General features: G+C 33.9%; 1 protein-coding gene across 2 annotated transcripts in view; it reads left to right on the top strand.

Moving 5' to 3' along the window:
* The window catches only part of AGPS (alkylglycerone phosphate synthase), a 186,707-nt gene that overhangs the window by 137,885 nt on the left and 34,933 nt on the right, over positions 1-13,889 (top strand). For both annotated transcript variants that reach the window (XM_032407452.1, XM_032407443.1), the window contains exons 13-16: positions 580-656; positions 3,197-3,309; positions 8,946-9,015; positions 9,950-10,011. In XM_032407452.1, coding sequence (XP_032263343.1) covers positions 580-656; positions 3,197-3,309; positions 8,946-9,015; positions 9,950-10,011 — 322 coding nt within the window. The remainder of the gene's footprint in view (positions 1-579; positions 657-3,196; positions 3,310-8,945; positions 9,016-9,949; positions 10,012-13,889) is intronic.

Raw genomic sequence — 13,889 nt, 5'->3', positions numbered from 1 at the left:
ATCCACAGGCAAAGATGTTAATTTAACAGACTCTGAGACACCGTTTATGTTGTTTTGGCAATTTTAACTCTCTGGGTGTGATTAAGGAAGCAGTTACTAGTTTTATGCCAAGAATTCTGGAAGAATTAAGAATTAATTAAGAAACAACCTTAAACTTGGCATTGACTGCATATTTGGTTATAGTTCTGAATGGTTTCTGCATAATTAAAAAAAATAAAAGTAAACTCAGCCACCGTTGGGTGTTCTTAATGAAATAAAAATTAATGAAGTGATTTTACTATGTATAAACTATACTATTGAAAGATAACCTAAACTATATGTAGTATTAATTACATATAGTCATTTGAGTTAAAAAAGAAACAGAGGTTTTGTAAACAGAAAGTTGTGACTTTTGAAAGAAGATAAAGTTAAAAGATGTAGATCTTAATATCAGTATGCTATATATACAACATAGGAAGATTTAAAAAATTGGAGAAATGAAACATTCACTTTTTTAGGATACTAAATTAAACTAGCTTCTTAATCTTTTAAAAAACAGAATTTGCTATTAATTTAAATTATGAACTTTTTTCTTCTTAGGTCATGCTCTTAAACCTCAGGTTTCCTCTATTTTCACATCATTTTTGGATGGCTTAAAGAAGTTTTATATTACAAAGGTAAGAATTTTTATTAAATGCTAAAATTTTTAATGCTTATGATATTAATTTTGTTTTCTGCCTTCTCCCCCCTCACACATACGTATTATCAAGGATGTTTTTTCATGGTGCTGTGTACATTTCTTAATTATTATTTTTCATGTTGGAATAAATATTTTATCAAGTAAGTAAGTTATGCATTTAATTTCAGAAATTTTAATTTTTTCCCAAATTTGAAGTTCCTAAAAATAACATTAAACAGTTTCATGCATGTCAGATTTTTTATAGTTTGATTTTTTTTTTTGTATTAGATATCTATATCTAGTGAAATAAGAGTATGGATTTTTTAAAAATCTTTGCTGAATTCCTTTCTTAAAGGATTATGCCAGCTTGCACTATCCCTAGGGACATACAGGTGCTGTTTCTTTGTTCCATCCTTGCTATGGAACAAAAACACAACAAATGTTGTGTTCTGTTTCAAATGTCCTGAATCTAGGGGGAAAAGTAGTACTTTATTTTAGGTAATGTTTCTCATTGAAATTCCAGTGAGACCCATCATTTCCCTGTATTTCCTAGATACAGTTTTTGTGTGTATTAGTTGAGTATGGTTATTTTGCCAGGGGTGCCAGCTTCGTGGTATTTTTCCTTGGTACTTTTCATGTACCCTTTGAGTAATGGGATTATTAGATGTCTTTGTCATAAATGTGAATAATTTTTTGAGTCAGGTGACTCCCTTTATTTATTTATTTAGGTGACTCCCTTTTTAATAAGAGTTTTTCTTTTTGGTGCAAAGGTTTCAAAATTTTGTATCTTTTCCTGTGATTATTTAATCATTTCTAAGCTGGGACCATTTCTTCTCTCTCTTGCTTTTTTTTTTGTTAAATGGGAATTTAAAAATTTTTATCTTTATTACTATTTGAATTTATTTCAATTTTATGATGTGAGATAAAGCTCTAAATTAATCTTCACCTTCCGCTGCCCCAGTTGCTAAGCAGTCGTGGCAGCACCATTAGCTAACTAACCCCTGCTTCTCTTACATGGACTTGCTGTGTCTGAGACATCTTCTGAAATACTGACTCAAGATGGAGACTCCATTTTAATGTATCACATATTGTATGATCTCTCTTATATGTGCAGTCTAGAAAAAAAATATTTAAAAAAAAACATAAAAAAAACTAAGCTTATAGATACAGAGAACAGACTGGTAACTGCCAGAGACGGGGTGAGGGGTGGGAGAAGAAGGTGAACTTTTTTTGTTTTTAGGGGTTGAGGGGTGGAAGGAGAGCGTGAACTGTTTTTACTTTTTCTAGTTTAAATAAATTGAATTTTAAAAAGGTATCACATTTTTTTAAATGAGTTTTTGTTCGGGGCGCCTGGGTGGCTCAGTTGTTAAGCGTCTGCCTTCGGCTCAGGTCATGATCCCAGCGTCCTGGGATCGAGCCCCGCATCGGGCTCTCTGCTCCGCGGGAAGCCTGCTTCTCCTTCTCCCACTCCCCCTGCTTGTGTTCCCTCTCTCGCTGTGTCTCTCTCTGTCAAATAAATAAATAAAATCTTTAAAAAAATAAAAAATAAAAAAAAAATAAATGAGTTTTTGTTCTTGGAAAATTAAATGGATTTAATCGCTATAGTTCTAGTTCTTGTTTCTTAGAATTTTCCTTGTTATCCATCATAACCTACCTGTTTATCAACCTAGAAAAATTTTAGAAACTCTTCACCATCTTAGGAAGTCCATTAAGTTTTCTCTTTTTTTTTTTTTTTTTTTTTAAGATTTTGTTTATTTTCTGACAGAGAGAGACACAGCGAAAGAGGGAGCACAAGCAGGGGGAGTGGGAGAGGGAGAAGCAGGCTTCCCGCCCAGCAGGGAGCCCGATGTGGGGTTCGATCCCAGGACCCTGGGATCATGACCTGAGCTGAAGACAGATGCCTAATGACTGAGCCACTCAGGCGCCCCTAAGTTTTCTGTCAGAATTGGAATGAACCTGTATATTAATTTGAGCAAGAATTGACAGATTTATATACTTAGTTGAGGCATTCTAGAACATACGTCTTTATAATCTATTTTTAGACATGTTTCTCTAATGAGGTTACGTATTTCCTTTTATGGTTATTCTTAGATATTTTAATTATATATGTAAGATCTCCTTTGAAAATGTTATTTAATAAGTTATTGTTGGTATGTAAGGATGCTGTTATTTTTTTACCTTTTCCTCATCCTACATTTTGCTAATTCATTATATTCTATCATTTGGTATTTTTATTTGCTTCTTTATTGCAGTTATAATTCTTACAAGTTCTTTGTTGTATTACTTACCAATATGTCATTACAATTGACACCATGGCATACTTTGAAATTAAGTATTTTTCTGTAGTTTTGTTATTTGTAACAACCTGAATAGGTGCATTAAACATTCTTTTTGATTCACATGTAAAATTCCAAAGCTCAATTTTAAAGAGTTGGTATGTTTGAGCCCAGATCAGAAGGAAATACGAGCAAAATGTATTTTGATTTCCTGTTTTATAGGATAAGACTTATCTGTAATAATTTTTTTTTTTTTTTGTAGTTTAAAGGATTTGATCCAAATCAGCTAACTGTCGCTACATTACTGTTTGAGGGGGACCGTGAGAAGGTTCTTCAACATGAAAAACAAGTGTATGACATTGCTGCAAAATTTGGGTATGGCTTTAGTTTATAATGCCAAGAGAATGTTAATCTAAAATGCTGGTATCTGCAAGCAGTTGTTAATACCCTTTAAAGTATTAAATTTGTAGCAATATATGATAGTCAACTTAAAATGTTGTATTAGTTTACTTCCAAAATTTGTGATCATATATATATTAAATATTTTATTGTATTATTACATTAATGATAATTTTATAATACTTGCTTTTGTTGTACTAGAGTAAAATATGAAAAATTCACAGTCCTCTTACTATTTAGTGGTAATTGTGTATTTGTATAAAACATGTTATTAGTATGTTTTTAAAAGGAAATTTTTTAAACAAAAGAATTTGATAAATTATCTATACTCCACCCCTTGTCACTTACTGTTTTGTGCTGGTATAAAGAAATGGAAAACATTTCACATCTATAACCAACTGAATAATGATTGGGTGGTTTCTTTCTGTCTACGTGATGGATTATGAGACTGATCAATGAGAACTATAGTGAAAATGCCATTTATCAGGACTACATTTTTTCCTTTCCTTTCTAAGTACTTAAAGTTTCTGGATACCAGTTTACTTTTTTTTAATTTCAGAGCTTAAAGTATACATTATGCTTAATCTGAGTTCTTTGTAATTATTTACTTTAATTTCCCTTTTTTGCTATTTATGAGAACAAATGGGCACTTAATTTGTAGCCTTGTGTTTCAGAATGCCCCACTTTTATGTATTTTTCTCACATAATGATATTCAGCTCTTTATTTTTAGGATTTTCTGAACTTAGTGTTAAAAAGTAGAATTCTTAGAAAAAGATCTAATCTTGGGCTTAATTTTTAGTTTACTTTTGTACTGTTTTTGAGTATAGCAAATTAGCCTCTCAATTTTATTCTTACCTTATTCTGAAATTGGCAAGTGGAATTTAATTTCTTTAGCAAAAGATGAAATTCATTATCTTTCACTTATTTCTCTTTCACAGTACCTTTTTTGGGAATTACTGATTTTTTAACTAAATTAGTTAAGAGTAATTGTGCTATAAAAATTCAGTTAATAACCAAAAGGCTTGGATTTCAGGTTAATCTCTGAATTTATTTTTGAAATGTACATGTACCTGTTTTTTAGTTTCTAAGTTATGTGGAGTTTATATATAATTTGATTTTTAAACTTTTTTCTTAAAATCCATGGTATTAGAAACAATTAAGGTGATTTAAATTAAAATCTTTTATATCTAAATTAACTCTTTTATTTCTGTTCTAACCTTAAATATTAGAGGCTGGAACTTTAAAAAATTGTTTTTTATATATTTAAATATTTAATTGGGATTTCAGAATCGTTCAGGAGCACTTGTAGGGAAATGCATGCTATAATATTTGAATCATTTTGTATAAATAAGGTAAATTTGCTTAGTTTCACCTCAGTCCCCTGGTCCTCCTCCTACTTCCAACACACACACCCCCACACATGGATACACATGCACAGAAATTCCACTTTGTAATATGTTTAAGTGTAATTACAATTCAGAGTAGCCAGCAAAATCATTAGTAGTTAGTAATGTGCTACATTTTTTGTTGGATGGGGGGGGGTAGGATGATGGCAAAATGCCTTTTTATGTGAGGTAAGACATAATTTTTATAAGGCATGACCTGCCTTTTCTTGGACATTACTGCTGATGCCTGGTATATACTAGATGCTTGATTGAACATTTGTTGAAAGAATTAAGGAAACTGAATATTTTTCCCTAACAATTTTTATTCTGTTTCATTTATGCCTAATTGCTGTGCCATCCTTAAAACAGTGTATTTTAATCTTTAGGTATTTATCAGAGCCATTTTGTCAGTTTTAAGTTGAGCTGCCAACTGTCATGAACTCTCTTGTCATGTAATTTGTCTTGTTTTTCCCATGTAATTTACAACTTAAAAGTTAAAAATGAACTTCCTTAAGATGAACCCAGGTCTTTTTAGATACTGATACTGAAGCCCCAGAACTATTGAGTTAATTCCAGTTATTTGTTTATACCAAACAAAAAATCAAATTCACCCATTAAAATAGGTTATAGTAAGTGAGATACCTATTTAAAGCAAGGGCAAAGTATTAAAATTCACACTCTGATTGGGGTCTCGTTTTTTTGGCTATTACTATTTGCTACTTATTAGTTACGTTATAATTAATTTCTTATGTACTTTCATCCTGGTTTCCTTCATTTGGATGTAGAAATCTTCAGTATTCACAGTCCAGGCTGTCATTAGGCAGATGACTTAGGGCTGTTTTAGTTTTGATTTGATTTGATTTGATACTTGGAAATATCTTCATGTGGTTTTCTAGCAGAAGTCCTGGTTTTCTCCCATGTTTCTCTCTAGGCACTAGTTCTTTGTTCTAATCACTGAAAGATTCAGGGATATTTTCCTCACTTAAGATGCCACTTGGCCAACCCTTGCTCCCCAGTGAATGATTTCTTATGCATAACTAAAAAGCAGCACTAAATTTATTTCTGCTAAAGTTTCATGAGTTAGTTTAGCTCATGTATTTTACTTTGAATTAGGGCATTATTCATCTGTCCTTTATTTTCTGTTCTTTTGTTTTATCTTCTGTTCCTACCACCTCATTAGCTTTGAATTGATGGTTTTTAATGAAGTACTCCCAACAGTTTAGAACATTTTTATGTGTTATCCTAGCCATTTTTCCTCCTTGCCTTCCACCCCCACCCTAACACCGTTTAATACCTTTGAACACATATGATCCAATAGAACATAATAGGCAAATGTTGAATAATCATACTTTGGTTGTTTATCTATGTTTGCTAGTAATATACTTTAACTTCTCTAAGAGCTAAACAGAACAAACATTCCCTGTCAGCAATCATGACAGACGTATTGACATTTACCATAGAACTTAAGGTAATGTGTTGTTATTTTTAAAGTGTGTGCTTAAGTTGTTTAATGTAATTCAACATGAGAGTGATTAGGTTCACCAGATGGCTCTTTTATATAAAAAGATTGTCTCTTATTCCTCTTTCATTAGTCTTCCCAGTCCTTTCTTTTTTTTTTTTTTTTTTTTTTAAAGATTTTATTTATTTATTTGAGAGAGAGAGAATAAGAGAGACAGCACATGAGAGGGGGGAGGGTCAGAGGGAGAAGCAGACTCCCTGCCGAGCAGGGAGCCCGATGCGGGACTCGATCCCGGGACTCCAGGATCATGACCTGAGCCGAAGGCAGTCGCTTAACCAACTGAGCCACCCAGGCGCCCATCTTCCCAGTCCTTTCTCATGAAACAGGTTTAAATTTGTTTAAGAACCTTGTTAATTGGTGTTTGAAATTTGTGGAGGGAGCAGGAAGTAGGGGATGGGTATTACTACTTTACCATAAAGCAGTTTGAATCTTAGTATACTTTTTTGGAGTGGCTGCTGCGAAAATGGCAAGTTAGAAGCATTTAATTTCTACGCCCTACTGTTGTTTATATTGTATTTTAAGGTAATTCTGTCTAGAAGATAGAGTTCTGAAAGCTAAAGAAAAGAGAGAGAGAGATCGAAGTTACAGAAAGCTAAATTTGCAGAGAAACCTATGATTCAGAAAAGCAAGCCCAGAATGACTTTTCTTCTCCTTTGGGGTTTATGAATTTAGAATGGATATCAATTTCATCCTGTTTTGGATAAGAAAATGCATGTTTCAGTGTGGTTTGTCACACTGAATTCCATAGTGGAGCAGATCTCCCCACCCCCACCAGATGTTAGAACAGGATCTAAAGAAAAATGGCTTGACATGGGACTGCAAAGTAAGACTTTTTCTCATCCTGATATAAGAGAGGTAGGCCTACTAAATGTCCATACCTGTTACTTCTCACCAAATACCAGCTTAGAATGTGCCTTCTCAAGGATTCCCAGTGCAGGTCTCTTGCACCCTTTGCTAGTCTTCACTGTCCTTTCTTTCTGCCACTAGGCCCAAGATGAATTGTTCCTATTTACTACCTCAGTAGTGTTTTTTTTTTTTCTTTCTTGGACTCAGTGTCTGACTCTGCTTCATATCTACCCAAGGTATAGATTCAGATATTTTCCTCCACACATTTACCACAGCAACTTTCTGACTTGTTTCCTTCTTGTTTTGGAACTTTATTTGACTTCCTACCCCTAACCTCAAACCCATATATATCCAACCCAGAATTATATTATTTCTTCTTACTTTTCACTCTCAACTGCTTGACTTAAGTTCTGTCTTCTTTGCTCATTAACATTTAGTAATACAAACAACCCCCCCATTTCATTTTATTGTACCCCACCCCCAAGTGGTTCTAGACTAGAGCTCCTCCTATCAAGTGTTTGCCACTTCTCTGGGTGATACTAATTTGTTTATATGCAGCTATAATTCTAAGGAAATTTGATTTGGCCTTTACATCCTAGCCTAAAATTGCCTTTCAGTATTTATATAGCACAACGGTATATCTATGCTGAATTATTTTCTTACTGCTAAATCCAAGCAAAACTTCAGGGGAAGGAAGAACTTAACTATAAGGTGTTAATCGAAGCAATAAGAAAATTGATTCTTCCAGAGGAAGCTCAAATAACAGAGGCTCAAGATTTGAGTCTTGGGCAACACCGTGGTTAAGGGCTCAGTATCCTGAGACCAAGGAAGTGTAATTACAGGATTGAACAGAGAGACAGAGAAGTTAATCATCCATTATGACCCAAGAAAGTCACATGAAAATATACTTTTCTATCTAGTTTTATTGAGGGATTTTTTTCATGGGTACTTTGGGAGTTTGTGGAAGTTTTCTTTAATTGACTAAGAATAGTTAAAATTTAATTTCTATCTGATGATGGAAACAAGGAAAATTAAAAGCTCTTTACTGAAGGTAGTAGAAATCAATAATCATTCATAGTCTTTTAAAATAAGAATGACTTTCACAAAGCAGAGTACTTGGACTGAATTACATGTTATATGGGATTAGTTCTAACTAGATCACCAAATACAATTTCTGTGGATAAAACTACTTTCAAATTGAAATGGATAGTTCATGGTAATAAAACCTTACCTGTTTTCTTGTAATTGTCTATATGTTGCTTCATACACTTCAATATTTCTGTGTAAGTGTAAGTATGTTTTGTCTCATTTAAGTTATAAGTTTCATAAAATAAACATTCTAATACTTCATATACAGTGTGCATGAGTATTCAAAAAACTTCTTGGTATTTGGAAGATGTAGTCAGTCATACATCTTTATATGTGAATAAGATTATAATGACACATGAATATATGGATAAGAATATATGAATAAGAGTATTTTAAGTATCTTGTTATGCTTGTGAAGTTTATTAAAGTTTATTTAAGTTTGTTTCTCATGGCTAATTCTCTGTTCTTTTGTCAGTATGGGTAGAAGTAGTTGAGTTCATATGAGTCAGTTTTATTAGTTTAATGGATGAAAGTTTGAAATTAATGACCAAACTGAAATATTAAAAGTATTTTTAGGTTGTTGTTATCCAAGCTTATTCTTTTGACAGCTCTTTGATACATTTATGATAAATTAGATTAAAATAAAAATGAGATGCAGTGTAATATTTGTTAATCCATTAAGCAGTTACCTTGGGGTGTCATATTAGTTTGGTTAGTTTTATATATTTTTAATAAATATGTATGCTATATATTGACACTTTGTTCTTTACAGTGGGTTGGCAGTTGGAGAAGATAATGGACAGAGAGGTTATTTGCTGACCTATGTCATTGCATACATTCGAGTAAGTTACCTTGTATTTCCCTCGTCAGTTTATGTTGCAGACCGTACTTTTTCTTACTTTGAATGAATAAAATTATTTTCTTAAATTTTAACCTGTTAATTTCATAAATGAATGCAGAAGAGAAAAGCCACACATTTTAGATCAGTAATTGGGGATTTTTCCTGTCAACCAATGGTAGAGTTGAAGTGATTCATTTTGCTACAAGTGAAAACTTAACATGTATTGATTTTTCTACTTATAAAATTTTCTTTCCTATCTTTTCACTTCTGTGGTGGCTTATGAATTGTTCTTTCCAGTTTTGATATTAAAGCAGAATTGTATTCTGGTTAAAGAAATTTTTATTATAAATTACTTACCAAATAAGAATTATATCTTGTGTGTTATAAAATATATTTTCCTAGTAGAGGTGCTTCCAGATACCCTATTTTATTTAGTTACTACAAAGAAGGGCTCTAATTTGTTTTTAAAGAAAAGTTGATTTCAGGACAGAGATACTTTCTTCTTTTAGTCCTCCTCCCCCCACTTCTCTGTTGTCCTAGTCCTTCCATCCTGATGACCACTTTTTCTTGTTGTTTAATTTGCTGTTCAGGCTACTAAAAAATCTGTTCTAGTATCCTCTACATGTACATAGATGGTTCTTAGAGACTCCATTCCTTGAAGAAATATTTAAATTCCTACCATGTGTCAGGCACACTGCCTGGTGCCAAAGGTACAGCGGACAACAAGACAGACAAAGTTCCTGTCCTCCTGAAGGTTATAGCTCATTCTCAGGGCCACTTTCTGGTGCTTTTATGGAGTGGAGAGTAAAGAGCAGTGGAGGTTACATTAGAAACATGTAATACTAAAAATTGTATGAAATACTAGCAATATACAATATTATCGATTCTTCTGCATCTGTTGTAATTGCTTGATTTTTGTATATATGTTTTAACAGGACTTGGGTTTGGAATACTATGTATTAGGAGAGTCTTTCGAGACTTCAGCTCCTTGGGACAGGTAAAATATAATAAAAAGCCTGATATTATTCAAATACGCTATAGGAGTTGCTGAAATAATGTAACTTTGTACATGAATATACAAATTTTTAAATTTTTATAAAGAAGCACTTTTATATAAATTAATATCTTTGGGGCGCCTGGGTGGTCCAGTCAGTTAAGCATCCGACTCTCTATTTCGGTTCAGGTCATGAGCTTGGGCCCCCCCATCGAGCTCTTAGCTCAGCGGGGAGTCTGCTTGATATTCTCTCTTTCCCTCTCCCGCTGCCCCTCCCCTCCCCTCCACTCGCTCTCTCTCTCTCTCTCTCTCACTCTCTTTAAAATAAATAAATCTTTTAAAAACTTAATATCTTCATCAGAATGTCATATTTGCAAGTCTTTTTTTTTTTTGGTTTGAGGCAGATTTGTCTATGTCCCATAGAAGGAAAAGATATTACTGAAGTCTACATTTTAAAGAATCTTATTGAGCACTGAAGTGTCACTATATAGTTTTACTGGCTTCTATGGTTTAAATTTTTAAGTGCTTAATATGCTTGAATGTTCTCTAAAAAGTCCCCCAAAATTATAAAACCAGTGTTAACCTTCTTTTGTAACATATGATTTAGCTTTTGATATTTGTGTGGGTATTATTAAGTAAGATTTTAACTTGTATTTCAGTGATTTCTAAAAGAAATCCCGCTTAAGATATTAATTACATCCTCTATTTTTGCATTACACACATATACATACAGATATTGGTTAGGGAATTGATAATAAAAACTGATGAGCAATGTGAAGTGGTTTTATTAAAAATGTACTTTTGAGGGGAGCCTGGGTGGCTCAGTCGTTAAGCATCGGCCTTCAGCTCAGGTCATGGTCCCAGGGTCCTGGGATCGAGCCCCATATCGGGCTCCCTGCTCAGCAGGAAGCCTGCTTCTCCCTCTCCCACTCCCCCTGGTTATGTTCCTGCTCTCATTGTCTCTCTCTCTGTCAAATAAATAAAATATTTTTTTAAAAATGGACTTTTGAGTTAACTCACTCAGTAATAAAAGTTCTTAAGACTGTTAGTACAGGGGCGCCTGGGTGGCTCAGTTTGTTAAGCGTCTGCCTTCAGCTCAGGTCATGATCCCAGGGTCCTGGGATTGAGCCCCGCATCGGGCTCCCTGCTCGGCGGGAAGCCTGCTTCTCCCTCTCCCACTCCCCCTGCTTGTGTTCCCTCTCTCGCTGTCTCTCTCTCGGTCAAATAAATAAATAAAGTCTTTAAAAAAAAAAAAAAAAGACTGTTAGTACATTTTTTAGTATGCCTTACATTTTACTTTTTTTTTTTTAAAGATTTTATTTATTTATTTGAGAGAGAGAGAATGAGAGAGAGCACATGAGAGGGGGGAGGGTCAGAGGGAGAAGCAGACCCCCCGCCGAGCAGGGAGCCCGATGCGGGACTCGATCCAGGGACTGCAGGATCATGACCTGAGCCGAAGGCAGTCGCTCAACCAACTGAGCCACCCAGGCACCCCACATTTTACTTTTTCTTTATAAAATATACAAATTATTTTAAATCTACAATAAAGTAAATAAGGTATAACAAATCCTCATGAATCCACCTCCTAGATATTACATATCTTAACATTTTTGTTCTACCCTAACCTCTTTTCTCCCCTCCCGCAGAAAACTTTATACTTTTCTGCTTTATCTACTATGGGTATAACTTTTGGTGCATGGATGTTCATATTCCATGCATTGTAAAATTAATCAAATATATAGTACCAATCTGTTATTCACAATTGTTGATGCTATATTTTAACAAGGGGATAAATCTTATAAATAAAAAATCAACTATTGACATCTGAACTTTTGAACAGCAAATATCATTTGGTAGCTGTTCATAGTTGTCTCAAAGACCATTTTAGTCTTTTATACTTTTCCTTGCTTGGGAAGGTAGGTTAGCGTAGTGTTAACGTCTTCAGCATTATGAATTTCCTCATCAATTACTATTAATTGATGATTGTCATTTGTCTTTTTATTCTTGCAGCTGTGGAAGCTAATCACGTACTATCTTTTCACTTTTTTTTTTTTTTTTAAAGATTTTTATTTATTTATTTGACAGAGAGAGACACAACGAGAGAGGGAACGCAGGGGGAGTGGGAGAGGGAGAAGCAGGCTTCCCGCTGAGCAGAGAGCCTGATGCGGGGCTCGATCCCAGGACCCTGGAACCATTACCCGAGCCAAAGGCAGACGTTTAACGACTGAGCCACCCAGGCGCCCCCTATCTTATCACTTTTTAAATCCTTTTCTTGTGTATTTTTATATATTTGACTCACTGACAATATCTGTTTTATACGGGGTTATATATTTGGTTTGTTTTCACTTAAAACAACATTGTCAGCTGAAGTTTTCATAAATAAAATTAACGGAAAGCAGCTACATTCCTGACATAAAATTTACTCATTACCCATTTAGCAACTTGCTTTTTCTTTCAAACATTTAGCTAGGTAGAGACAATGTTTAGCAGAAACCCAAGGGATCAGAGTCTTCAACTTTCACACATTATTAGGTTGCTAGGCCTTTTCATGTGTAAGTCTCTTAAGGGATTATTGGTCTACTAGTTTTTGTGTGTTTCTCAGTGGCCCTAGCAAAATGACTGTACCTGTTAAGTGCTCAATGAATATTCTGCATAGAGTCCTATGAGTGAACTCTGGAATGGTGTAAGAATGCAGCCTATAAAAATAGCTGTCTGGAAGATCTGAGTTGGAGATTTAAAGATTTTGTAGACACTAGCATGAGACTTGTGACAACCAAGGGAGTAGATACAAACCCTTATAGATAGTATAGATGAAGGAAAAAAAAAAAGAGGGCCTAAAAAAGAATTCCAGGGAATCCTAAAATTTAAGGGATGAGCATACAAACAAGAGCTAGCAAAAGAGAATAATATCTAGAGGATTTGGAGGGAAACCAGTGATGTGAGAGAAACCCAGGGAAATTTTTTTCAAGCAGGAAATGGTCAACAGGGTTAAATTTGCTAATAGGTCAGGTAAGAATTTAAAAGTATACACAGTTAATTTTCTCTCCCATAGAATGATTGGTCCAAATGGACGGAACTTCGTACAAGCTCTATGAGAGAATGCTTTCAGAACTCCCTCTGTGCAAATCATTTTTAGAAAGTATCCGATTAAGGGTTTTAACCATTCAGACATGTTCTTTGTCCCATCTCCTCCTCATTATTACTGTAGGTTATGATGATTATTGTTATGTAACACTGTTTTCTAGTCATGATAAAGAAATTGTTTATAAATTTATAATCGTCATTAACCCCTATAGCTCTTAAAGCTCTTAAAGGTTTTATTTATATTTAAAGTATTTGTTTTATAAGTTGGATTTTCAAAATAAAGATACAATAAATTCCAATAATCTAAATACTTTTACAAGAGGTATTTTAAAAACATACATCCTTATCATTCCATAAATGAGGTATAGATAACCTTGATAAATCATGTTTGCCTCCAACTCTCATAGAATTAAGCAGAATTTAACTTAAGAGCACTGTTTTGTAAAATCAGAATTTATAAAACTTGCAGATACTATATTTAAAAAAGAAAATTTAACATGCTAATACAATAGCTAATAAAATACTGAAATTCCATATTTATGTTTTAACGTATATTCTTTGTTCTTATTGGAAATATAAGTGACTTTAATGTGTTTTATAAAGCATAATCCATGTAAATGACTGTTTTTATCAAATTGGTTCTCACACCGTCAAATCAGTCTTTAGACAATAGAGATGGCCCAGGACGCCTGGGTGGCTCAGTCATTAAGTGTCTGCCTTTGGCTCAGGTCATGATCCCAGGGTCCTGGGATCGAGCCCCACATAGGGCTCCCTGCTCCACGGGAAGCCTGCTTCTT

The sequence above is a fragment of the Phoca vitulina genome, unplaced genomic scaffold (assembly GCF_004348235.1).
Source record: "Phoca vitulina isolate PV1807 unplaced genomic scaffold, GSC_HSeal_1.0 scaffold1, whole genome shotgun sequence".
Taxonomy (NCBI): domain Eukaryota; kingdom Metazoa; phylum Chordata; class Mammalia; order Carnivora; family Phocidae; genus Phoca; species Phoca vitulina.
The sequence above is the reverse complement of the archived record's forward strand: the minus strand, read 5'-3'. Positions and strand labels throughout refer to the sequence as shown.